The sequence below is a fragment of the Rosa rugosa genome, chromosome 3 (genome assembly GCF_958449725.1).
Source record: "Rosa rugosa chromosome 3, drRosRugo1.1, whole genome shotgun sequence".
NCBI lineage: Eukaryota > Viridiplantae > Streptophyta > Magnoliopsida > Rosales > Rosaceae > Rosa > Rosa rugosa.
The window spans coordinates 10,296,313-10,308,894 of record NC_084822.1 but is presented as its reverse complement, the minus strand read 5'-3'; the positions used below and the strand labels follow the sequence as shown (position 1 = coordinate 10,308,894).

Here is a 12,582-nt window from a genome sequence, read left to right as displayed (position 1 = left end):
ACAACTCTTCAATCAATCAATCTCAATGATTATCAAAGTCTCTTCGGAGCAAACCTACCTTCAACCTAGTTGAAAACTAGCGAAGCTAAAGTCACGCTTTAGCAAAACCCTGTGCTTTCTCCTACTTCCCGGTGATTGCTCTGCTTAGTCTACAATACTAAGTATCGACTCGGTGATGCAAGAGATCACAACACAAGCCCTTATCCGTAAGGCAAGAAGTCATTTTCAGAAAGGCAGAGAAAAGAACCTTGTGATGAGGTTGTTGCTCTCCTCGTCTACATCGTTTGATCAAGAAGTCAGGTCAAGGGACTCCCCGACGACTGCACCCCACGGTGCTGGCACGCCTGCGCATGCTCAAAAGAGACTGTTTCCAACCAGACTGATTTTGGAGCCAAACAATAGGAAAGATGCAAGAGACTCTCTGAGTTGAAGGACTCATCGAATTAGATGGCACCTAGAGCAACAATTGACTACTCTAGTTCAGAAGACGACTACCAAGACTAGTAAGAGATTGTGAAACCTTAATTGATTGTTCATGGTTGCAGCAGCTTTGTCGAAGATTAATCGGTTTCGGCTCAATTATAACATCTTTCGGCAATTAGAATAAGGCTATAGGCTTACTTTACCTTTGCATTACTCCTTGATACGCACTTGCAATACATTAATTACTAGTACTTTATTAATTTATTTCTTTATAAACAACGTTTTCATGCTGTTTTCTCCTAAACACTATAATCATTTCCAGAGGTTGCAATTTTGAATGTTGGAGGTACAAGGTCCCCAACCTCATATCTTGGACCAATCTTCATTATGATTTTGTCATCTATGGAAGCTACGTAGAGATCTGGATCAGCTACTAGGATATGCACCACATTGTCGGGCTTGATCCCATTCCTAGACCTAATCGCAGTGAGTTTTGAGATCTCCTCTTTCAATCCCCAGTCAAAGAAATGATCATAGAACTGTTGCAAGATGTACAAAAAATTATTAGAATAATGGACCACAGGTGATAAAACTATGAACATGCACTTTCACCTGAGCAATAGCAACCTGATCTTATGACTATGTGACTATGTCACTTTAGTTTGTGAGAAGACGAATTAAGATAAAAAAAAAAGGACTTACAATCGATGGGATCCCTGGATGAGTAAGCATGTAAGCATATCCCTGAATGACTTTATCTGATGGAAATGGCCACAACTTTTGTGTGGAACCTGTATCATGATTGTCAATGAAAGTCACACTATTGCGTGGCGATATTCCAATCAATCCAGGAGGCCCTCCATTTGAGTCCTTCAACCTCCCCAGTTCACCTTGGACAGCAACTTGAAGTATCCCTTTAGTTGTAAAATCAAATGCAATAACCTCTCCTCCAGCATTCCCTATCCATCCAGCAAGCTCTTTACGATGGTTGTCCTGGTTGTACTTGGGTTTACCATCACTTCCATAAGCAAGGGAGTTCCAAAACTCTCCTACTGAGAAACTAGGCTTTGTGTTTGCCACATATAACTTGGTGAACTCTGGAGCATATCCCCTGACAAAATCAAATCGCCATCCACTTAACCCAATTTCGGTCTTTAACCAATTCATCCAATCCGAGAGCTCATTCTGGACCCTTGTGTTTTTGTGATCAATGTCAGGAGCACCACCAAAGTCAGCTCCAGTGTCAGGGTTGCCCTTGCCATCAGAATATTGTGTGTCATCACTGCAAATAAGAGACGGCCCCCAATCAAGGTGATCATCAGGTGTTCCTCCTTCAAAAATGCACCATATTCCTCTCTCATCTTGCTTCTCTGCACATCTGTGGTTTATAACAATATCTGCTATGCTTTGTATCCCGTTGTCATGGTAGGCTTTTATCAGTGCTTTTAAATCATCTTGGCTTCCATATTTAGATACATTGAGATCATACAGCCTGCCAGGCATGTATCCTTAAAAAAGAAGTTCAGTTAATTGTCATATAATAATTACAGAACTGATGCTAATATCCAAATACAATGCTATCAACATTTAGCATAAACACTGAGGAGATATGTACCAGTACACTTAAAGGAATATAGCAAACCGGTTTGGTTAACAGTTCGAATGCACAAACTGAAAAAAGTGTTTGGTATTGAACTCTTAATCATTGACATTTTCTCTGATGAATTGTGCTGCATATATGATAAATCATATATGTGCCTAACAATACAATTGTGGCTTTTATCTCTGTGCTTTCATCGGGTTGCATTGTTAGTCACCGCTATGATTTTCGTAGGTTAAAAATTTTTCTTACTGAGACACTTGTTAGAATCTCTTTGCTAAATGACACAGGGTGTTAAGACACATGAACTAAATTAAATTGTGAATTCGAAACATAGGTATCAAAAATGAAATTGTCCCTACTGTTTGATGTATATACTAATTACCAATGTTAAAGTTACATCATGTAACCACTTACCCAATTTCAGCATAAACATTGCCCACTTACTCCACTAAGAGTTTTTTAACCCATTTACCCAATATAACATCTTTTGACAATTGTGCCCCTATTATTAAATTGAACCTAATTTTCTCTCGATCTCCTCCCCCTCCTCACCGGTATCTCTCTCTCTCTCTCTCTCTCTCTCTCTCTCTCTCTCTCTCTCTCTCTCTCTCTCTCTCTCTCTCTCTCCATGATCTCCACCTCCGGTCTGTCTCTCTCTCTCTGCGACCGCCGCGCCGAAGATGCAGTCCAGTCGGAGCTCCAGCCACTCCAACGTCCTCGTCGCCATTCGATTCCACAAAGCTTGAAATAACCCGACCCGATTCCACAAAGCTCCAGTCTTTCACCTTCACGGACCTCACAAGCCGGCCCTGGAGGCTCAGCCACCGCTTGCAGACCAGCGAGCTCGGCTTCTGATCCGGCTCCGGCAGCTTGGCCAGAATTTCGAGGAGGATTTGATCAATCTGCAAGTACTCCGATCAATCTGCAAGTACTCCGACCGATCTGCAAGCAAAGGCAGCAGATCAAGGAAGCCAACGCTGTCGTGAAAACCCGAAACAAAGAGAACCCAACCCGCCGCAGGGAAGCACCGGCGAAAAAACCAGCCGGTCTCACACGTTGATGGGTGCCCAGAGCAATTTCTGGGTGAACAGACACTTCTTTTTTTTTTTTTTTTTTTCGGTATCCTGAGATTGCAATGTAACTGTGGGGTTTGTTTGATGGTCTACTGGGGGCCAGTAGACACATTATTGGCCCCCAGTAGACTTTGATACGAGGGACAGGGATCACTATAGTGTGGTGTTTTGATAAGTTACCTGTTGTTTTCTGTGTATTAAAGTCAAATTATATGTGAATTCTACAAAATGGTGCATTTTTGGTGGTCTATTGGGAGGCAGTAGAGACATTGGACTTGGTATTGGGGGGCAATAATATGATTATTGGGAGGCACTAATATGATTATTGGGAGCCAATAATATGATTATAAATTGATCAATTGTGCCTGTAGTGTATTCATTTTGGTTTTGGGAGTTCATACAATTCACTGGACGGCAATAACAAGATTATTGGAGGCAATAATATGATTTTTGGGAGGCAATAATATGATTTTTGGGAGGTAATAATATGATTACTGGGGGGCAATAATATGGTTATTGGGTATTATTAGGGACCGGTAGCCGGATTCCGGTCACCGGAGTCCGAGGTCGGCCACTAGTCACCAGAGTCCGGCAAGGTAACCAACGACTTCTCTCTCTAATTAAGTGAGAAAGAAGGAGAGGGCAAAAAAGTCACAAAAATAAATAAAAAGAATAAAAAAAGAATTAATTGGGTAATAGGGAAATAATCTCTTAGAGTGTTTTGGGTAAATGGGGTTTTTAAACTCTTCGTTGTGCAAGTGGGCAATTGTTAAGCTGAAATTGGGTAAATGATCATTTCCCTAACTATATATGGTGTAGGTAGCTAGATAGCTCACAGACGAAATCTGTAACAGTTCTGCAATTTTGAAATCTTGAAATGGATGTTTCCACTTTTTTCCGAAGAGAGACCTGTTTTTCAACTAGTTTCTAATTCATGTTGTTACAAAACTACTATCCAACCAAACTTGCAAAATTGTTTAATTTCTATACCAGAGACAAAGTTTTAAAATCTAACTCTTGTGGTCGACGTTGTGCACTAGTTCCGATCAGATCATCATGTAGCTCAGAAAGCTTACCAAATTCTTGCTTGAGAATGGTAACAAATCAAGTACAAAAGAGAGTTTTGGGAAAGTAACAAAATATATATACCTTCATCTGAAATAGCATGAGAATGTGGTGGAAGCCAAACATGTGTAATTCCTGAAGAAGCTAGTTCAGCTGTAGACTGCTTCAGGATGTTGTACCGTCCTCCCTGTTAGGAATTCGGGTCACCTTCCGAATTCCCTAGCCCAAGACCGAAACCGAATCAAGACAGTAATCACAAACTAGGGAATCAAACACAAGATTGTTGACGAGGTTCGGTTTCGGTCTTGGGCTAGGGAATTCGGAAGGTGACCCGAATTTCCTAACAAGTGGTATCAAGAGCAAGGTTTCAAGAGCTAGAGGAAAGATGGGGATTGAAGACGTCGAGACAAGAGTTGATAAATTTGATGGGCATGATTTTGTGATGTGGAGGTCTCAAATAACTGACTATTTGAATCTGAAGAAACTGTCCAAGCCTTTGCTAGGAGTTGAGCCGGAGGTAGGCCTCATCATATGGCCCTTGCGCCCAAAGCCCACCCTAAGCTCGGCCGGCCCGACCCTTTCTAAAATAGGGTAGGGTATGGGTCATACAAATGAAGCCCGGCCCTACCCTACGGCCCGGGCCGATTGAGCCCATTACGGCCCGGCCCGGCCCGACCCTAAAAGCTTGGCCCTAAAAATTAATATTATATTTTTATTATTTTCCATTACAATATAACAATATTACATGTGTATAAAAACTATAGAAATACTTCATCAAAACTTGAATTTGTCAATCTGTACAAAATGGCTCTCTTAAATCATTCTGGCTGTTTAAGGCCCAACCCAAATGTCGAAGTCCAACTCACTTTAGCAAAATCCTAACCTAGACGTCAAAACCTATCCCACTATCGAGTCATCGACCTAAATCACCTAATCGAGCACCTCTCTCTCACAGACTCTCTCTCAAACTCTTAAAGTCTTAACCCTATACTTCTCCGCCGCCAGCCACCACATCCGGCCGTTTTGGACCAGCAGAGGCTTGCGACTACTCTCCTTCAGAGTCGAGACGAGCAGATCTATCTTCTCCGCCGCAGATCGAGACTTGTTCCGGTAGGCTTGCGACGAGTCGGACCTCAGATCAAGACTTGTTCTGGTAGGATTGTGACTAGTCGGACCTCAGATCGAGACTTGCCGACGAGTCAGACCGCAGATCGAGGAGGAGACAGAGTCGGCGACGCGAGCTCAGGCTGTGATGATGACAGTGTCCAGTTCCGACCCGAGCTGAGGTAGTGGAGTAGGCGACGTCGACGCACAAGGTGTGGTCGTGTGGACTTCGTTCCCAGTCTTCGTTATGCATCCACCATCGACGCAGAAGGTGAGGACCTCATTGTTGATTTTTGTTTGTTCTGGCCTTCTGGGTTTGAATCTCTGTTTGAATCTATCTCTCTCTCTCTCTCTCAATCTCACAGTTCTTCCTTGATCAAGCACTCTCAGAGCAAAAACAGAGACCGGTGATCTCCTCAGAGGCTCAGAGCTAAAAAATGGTGACGTCGGGTTTATCCACTCAGTGAGGTAATCTCTCATTCCCGTTCAGTCATACACTTGGTGTCTTGGTGATGTCGGTGATGTTATGTATTTGGTATTTGAGTAATTGACAGTTTGATACTTTAGAGTTTATATAAAGCAACGGGCAAAATTTTCACAGATTCCCAAATTTTTGTTACCGTTACAATAAAAATAGATCCGTTTAGAATAGTTGATGTGTCTAGCCTTTAAATAAACCTAAACATCCCTTTATTTTCATGTTGATATTGAAATCTGTTCTGAACTAAGTGGTGGTAAGAGTATGAATATTAAACTCTGCTTATATCTGTACATTACAAATTTACAATTCAGCATCCTTACCCTTTGCTTTTCTGTGTGTTACAAGTTTATGACAGTGAAAGAGATGGAAGCAGTAACAGACTTGGAAGGAGGAGGAATTGTATTTTCTGTTCAGTGACTAGTGGTTGTTGCATTTTGTTACATCGGACTTCAATTAAACTCTGAACTTTCTCCTAGTGTAGTGTATGTACTTGTTGTATTGTTGGTGCACTTAGCGTTTTGTTGGCTTAATTCTCCCGAGTGTGATGGAGGAAATGTCTGAGTCAGTAACCAGTCCCATGAATTTGTTGGTTCCATAGACTCAAACCCAACATCGTTGACTGAAACAACCCCACAAACAGCTTCTAAACCTCCTTTATCTAAAAAACAATCAGATAAAAAAGATTCTGTTTGGAGCTTTTATGAAAAGGTTGAAACTGTTGATGATAATGTTGTTGTGCAATATGCTAAATGTAGTGTTTGTGCTCAGTTGTTGGTACGTGGAGGAAAGAATGGATCTAGTCATTTACGTAGGCATTGGGAGAGTCATATAAGTAGTCAATCACTTGATATTAGCTAGGACTCAAATGCAATTAGGTTCAGATTCTAGTGGGAATGTATTAAACTGGTCTTATAATAAAGATTGTGCTAGAAAGGAAGTAGTCGACTATGTCATTAGGGCTGAACAACCGTTTACATTTGTAGACAAACAGGATTTTAAGGGAATAATTCAAAGAGGTTTTGCACCTCAGTTTGTGGGATTATCAGCTTCTACCTGCAAAAGAGATGTTATGAAACTCTTTGCTGCAGGAAGAAATGAGTTGCTCAAAACTTTTGAAAGTTTTGAAGGTAAAATTTGTTTGACTTCTGATTGCTGGTCATCCCGTCAAAAGATGGGATATATGTCTTTAACTGCTCATTTTATCGATAAAAAATGGAATTTGAATAAAAGGATCATTACATTTAAAATGATAGAGTTCCCACACACCGGTGAGTCACTTGCTAATCACATAAATGAGGAGCTGATTTCTTGGTGCATTCATAGGAAAATATTTTCAATATCTTTAGATAATGCGACAAATAATGATGTTGTTGTTGAAATACTCCCTCATTTTCTCATGATCAATTCTGTCCTTAAAAAGTTGTTTCATGTGCGTTGTAGTGCTCACATTTTGAATTTGATTGTCCAAGATGGTCTGCATTTATTATCTCCATCAATTGAAAAAATCACAAATATTATTCGTAGCATGAATTCATCAATTAAGAGGCATGAGTTGTGGGTTAATTGTTGTCAAGATTTGAATATGTCAAAGAGGAATATCGATAATGATGTTCCTCATAGGTGGAATTCCACCTATGATTTGCTGCAATTAGCTGAAAAGTATAAATTTGTTTTGAATCAATATGATCAAAAATTAAATCAATCTAATCGCCATTCCACTTTAGCACTTCCCACTGATGAAGATTGGTTAGTTGCTTCAATTGTGTGTCGCTTTTTAAAAAATTTTGATTCTTCAACAAAATTCTTGTGTGGTGTGTATTATCCAACCTCATGTCGTGTTATTCCTTGCTTAGTAAGTATCAATGCAGCTTTTAATAAATATGCTAAATATTCTGTAATTGCTGCTGCTTTGGTGGCCATGAAGTCAAAATTTGCTAAGTATTGGAAAACTTTTCCTCCTATATTTTGTCTTGTTGCTGCTATGGATCCTAGATATAAGTTTTTTGCAATTAGCCAATGGATGAAAAGTATGGGTGTTGATGATTGGGAAATTGAAACTGCTATCTCTAGTTTAAAACATCAATTGTTTGAATTGCACGAAGTGTACAAGGATAATGTAGTGAATGTGGTTCCAACCTCTAGTATAAGCTCTAATTTACCTGCATCTTCTTTTGATTCTATTGTGTTACCTAATGATGAAGATGAGGACTTTGCTGAGGAGGTCTTAAAAAAGGCTAAAACAGCAACTTCTACTTCTACCTCTTCAAGTTCTGATTTACAATATTACATTGATATGCCTACACTTGAAGTTGCTGATGGATTTGAATTTAACCTTTTAGGTTGGTAGAGATCTCATGAAGAAGGCTATCCAGTGCTTTCTTTGATAGCTCGTGACCTGCTATCTATTCCAGCTTCGACAGTACCATCGAAAGCAGCTTTTAGTGCCGGTGGAAGAGTTGTATCAGAAAAGAAGGCAAGTCTAAGCCTGGACACAATTCAAGCACTAATTTGCTTGAAAGACTAGAAGCTGGCAGAAGCAAGGCAGCAAGACAAAGAGTAAGATGAGCTCCGAGCTGAAGAGGAACAAAATGCAAAACTAGCAAGACCGGAATGGATGATTGCACTTGAGTGTGCTAATTCAAACACGGAAGGGGTTGAGTCAATTGGAGATTAAGGAAAGGTATGTGACTGTTTTTCGGATCTGGTATGTTCTGTTTGTCTTCAGATTCTGTTTTTTGGAAAGGTGTGACTGATGTGCTTTAGATTAAGGAATGGTGTGTGACTGTTTTTCGGATCTGGTATAAACTTGTTTGTGTTTTGCAGATCTGGTTTGTTTTGTTTGTCTTAAAATTCTGTTTTTTAGAAAGGTGTGTGACTGTTGTGCTTTATTTTCAGTCTATGTTAAATCACCTAATATGTATTGTGTCCAGTTAGTATGTTTTGTTTGTGTGAACTGAAATATATGTCCAGTTTCTAAATTATTTATATGTTTTTGTGCAGGTTCTTTGTTTGTTGAAGACTTGATTGTGCAAACAGCAAACCTTTGCAACTTTTTGGGAATTGATACAATTTTTGTATCAAACATTAAAACGTTTTTGGGAATTGATGAGGACGTACTTGATCAGTTCTTGTATCAAATTAGTTTTTGTAGCCTTAGTGGCTTAGTACCTCACTGCAATTAATCAGTGAGACTCTTAGGAACTGAGAATGTGAGTTTGAGACTTGAGTTTATGTGGGATTTGTAATTATTTGTATCAACTCAGGTTCTGAAATATCAAAGTATTCAGTGATGTATTTTTTTTTTTTTTTTTATAGTTAGCAAAATTTGATTTTATGTGAGTTAGACAAAAGCCCGGCCTGACCCTATTCTGAAAGGCTGGCCCGGCCCGGCCCTTGCAGAATGGGCCTGAAGGGCGGGTAAGGATTTGCATTTTGAGGCCCCGGCCCTACCCTAAGCCCTAAATTTTAGGGTAGGGCTGGCCCTAGCCCGGCCCATGATGAGGCCTAGCCGGAGGGCATGAAAAAGGTGGATTGGGAGGAGCATGACACTCAAGCTTTAGGAGCTATTCGACTATCGCTATCAAACGAAGTTTGGCGCGATGTGATTAATGAGAAAACTACTAAGGGGTTAATGGATACTTTGTCTGAGATGTTTGAGAAACCAAGCGCTGTTAAGCATGTACACTTATTGAGAAAGTTATTTTCAATGAAGATGAGCAAAGGTGGTTCTGTGCTAAAACAACAAGCAGCGGTTTGCAATATTGTTGAACAATTGGCCACGGTAGATATCATAATTGGAGAGCACCTCAAGGCGTTGGTACTATTGACCTCCATGCCAGATACTTGGGATGTTACCATCAACTTTATTTGCAGTTCAGCTGGGAAAAATAAGTTGGTCTACAAAGAAGTTCGGGATACCCTTTTGTGTGAGGAATCTAGGAGAAAGAAAAATGAAGAAGAAGAGACATCTACAAATACATCTGCTTTGGTTGTAAGAGGGAGATCTAATGTGAAAGAGGGTTTGAGTCGTGGTAGATCAAAGTCAAGAAATTTTAGAGATCAAGATAGAGACAAAGATAAAGAGTGCTATTACTGTCACGATTTTGGGCATATCAAATATAATTGTCCAAAATTGAAGTCAAAGAGAGCTACTACTGCAACGGTGGCGAGTGAAGATGATGGAGAATTTTATGGAGATGCACTCATGGTCACATCATGTTTAGGAAAGCCACAAGATGAGTGGATTTTGGATACAGGTTGTTCTGAACACATGTGTCCCAATAGGGATTGGTTTTCTTCCTACAAGTATGTGAAGGAAGGTCTAGTAAAGTCGGTGGGTGCACTTACCTACAAAGTTGCTGGTGTTGGAACAATCAAATTGAAGGTACATGATGGATCGGTGAGGACTTTAGAGAATGTTCGCCATGTTCCTAAGTTGGATAGGAATTTGATATCTCTTGGCACTTTGGATTCGGAAGGCCACAAGATTGTGGGTAAAGATGGAAATATGAAGGTTTTGAAGGGAGCACTCGTAGTGATGAAGGGTAAGAAGGTGAATGGTCTCTATCGTTTGGATGGGAGCTTTGTTCAAGGTGGAACAGTTGATTCTGTTGAAAGTTCTGTTCAAGGTGGAAAGATTGGCAATCTTGGTTCCTATAGGCATTCGGGGAAGATGAGCAATAGTAAATGTGGAGGAACGAAATTTTCTTCTAAGAAGGTAAAATTTCAAGAGCAACCAACATTGCAGCAGTCCTTAAAGGGAGGCAGACCCATAAGGATCCCAACACAAGTTTGTGGTGGGGATATGCTAGTTCATGCATATTCCACAATTAAGGTGTCACCTACTTTGGAGAGTAGATTTAGTAAGGACAATGAGAAGCAAACTTGGTGTTATGAGAATGATGCGTCAAGAGAAGGTACCATTTATGGTGGAGAATTCGTTCAAGGGGATGTTGCTCGAGGTGAGTTGTGCAAACCATTAAAGATCGCTCCTATTAGGTTTGGGAACTATGATGGAGACTTGGATTGCATGCAAGCGGCTGCACATTGCATGTTTGAGGGAAAGAGTTGTTGTCCAAGGATCAAGTTTGAGTGCTTCTCAAACTTGACTAACTCATCTTAATGTTAAGCGCGCTGAGGTGTGGTGGTGATCGTAGTTCGTTGAGAAGACCCAAGGAAGCTTGCGTTCAGTGAAAGTTCAGAGATTTTGAGCCGAGGTGGAAATTGTTAAGATTGCGGCTCAATATCTAATTCTTGTCTGTTTTGGATTCTTTACTTCTGAAGGCTTTAGGTAAGCTATTCTATTGTATCTAGGATTTATGGAGTTTTTCCTTAGAAGTAAAGGTTTAGGATTACCTTCTATGATTCTGAATCCTATTGTAAGTCTGACTAATTGTGAGCCTATAAATAGGACATTAGAGGCATAGCTTTAGGTGTGGATCAATTGAGTGTTCTGATAATTTGAGAGATTTTAGAGAGTTGCAAGCTTTGAGAGATCGGGTGTATTTGGGAATTCTCTATTGAGAATTTCGGTTGTGAGGAGAGAGGTTATTTGAGTGGAAGAACCAAAAACGTTCTTCAAAAGTTTGTAATCTTCTTCTCGTTTAGTGGATCCACCATCATCATCACCCGAGGAAGTAGGTCAACTGTTTGACCGAACCTCGTCAACAATCTTGTGTTTGCTTGCATAGTTTGTGATTAATGTCTTGATTCGGTTTCGGTCTTAGGCTAGGGAATTCGGAAGGTGACCCGAATTTCCTCACACTCCCTTCTTCGATGATTCCCAATTGAACCCCTGAGATCACCAACCACCAGTAACCAACCAAAAGAAAAGAAAAAAACAGTTAAGAGAGACAGAGAGAGATTATGCGCTTCTCTTAGTACCTGAAATAGGATTTGGGAAGCAGTGAAGTTGGGTATGAAAATCATAGAGAGTAGGAAACAGAGGAGGGAAATTTTTAGTGAATATTTCATGTCCCTCCTGATTTGTGATGAAGTAATCCTTTCGTGTTGAGCTTATTCTATATAGGGGTCCGTTTTCATCACTGTTTTGGCAACTAATCAATACCAGATCGAGGAGTAAGGGAAAAATCAGCCTCCAGTTACGTCAATCATGCAGGCACCTCTAATTTCCAAGGATACATTTACCAACTCAACCGTTACCCTGAATTTCCAAGTTAAGTAATGGGGAGAATCTTCGTCTTTAATTTGGTGAGTGCCTTCTTCTTCCTGTAAAATGGAAAAAAGATGGAACGAGTTACCGTAAACGTTAAGAAACACTTGACATTGTTTTCATGTTACCAAAAGAGACAGGTTAGATAGAAATCTTCTTTTACCTTACGCTTTGGATTCAACATTGTAAGTTTTCATGGGCTTTGAGCTCCTTTAGCGACTAATTATGCTCCTTTGAAAACTGGACACCTTTTAAAGTGTAGCCATGGAAAATGGATAACGTACTCATTGGTATACCCATGTCAAAAGTTAGCAGCATATCATGTTTTGGAATTTTCGTACAACTAGTACAAATATAGGAAGAGTCTACGATGAGAACCTTGTAATAAGGACTTCTGGAAATCACTGTCGATGACTTGACAAAGAGAAGTCCCCCGGTTTGTCCAAGTTGTTCCTTCCTAAGAAATTCCACACATAGAAATCGCATCACTCTATTGCATTTAGTACGCATTTTATATGAACTTCGAAGGCACAATTTTGGAACCCTTCCAGAGAAACTAGTCTAGTGGATTGAATGGGATGCTAGAAGATCAAGACTCTGTACCTCAGAAGCAAGTATTAGAGTGAATGCGCAAATTTCTCAAATGATGTACTCATGTTCA

General features: G+C 40.2%; 1 protein-coding gene across 1 annotated transcript; it reads right to left on the bottom strand.

Annotated features, from left to right (window-relative positions):
- Positions 1-722: 722 nt before the first annotated feature.
- Positions 723-11,910, bottom strand: LOC133741375 (alpha-amylase-like). The gene is made up of 5 exons (XM_062169288.1): positions 11,633-11,910; positions 11,514-11,543; positions 4,249-4,351; positions 1,126-1,931; positions 723-962 (listed from the first exon to the last, which is right to left on the bottom strand). Exons 1-5 carry the CDS (start codon positions 11,720-11,722, stop codon positions 723-725), a joined length of 1,269 nt encoding a protein of 422 aa, XP_062025272.1. The 5' UTR covers positions 11,723-11,910.
- Positions 11,911-12,582: the final 672 nt, after the last annotated feature.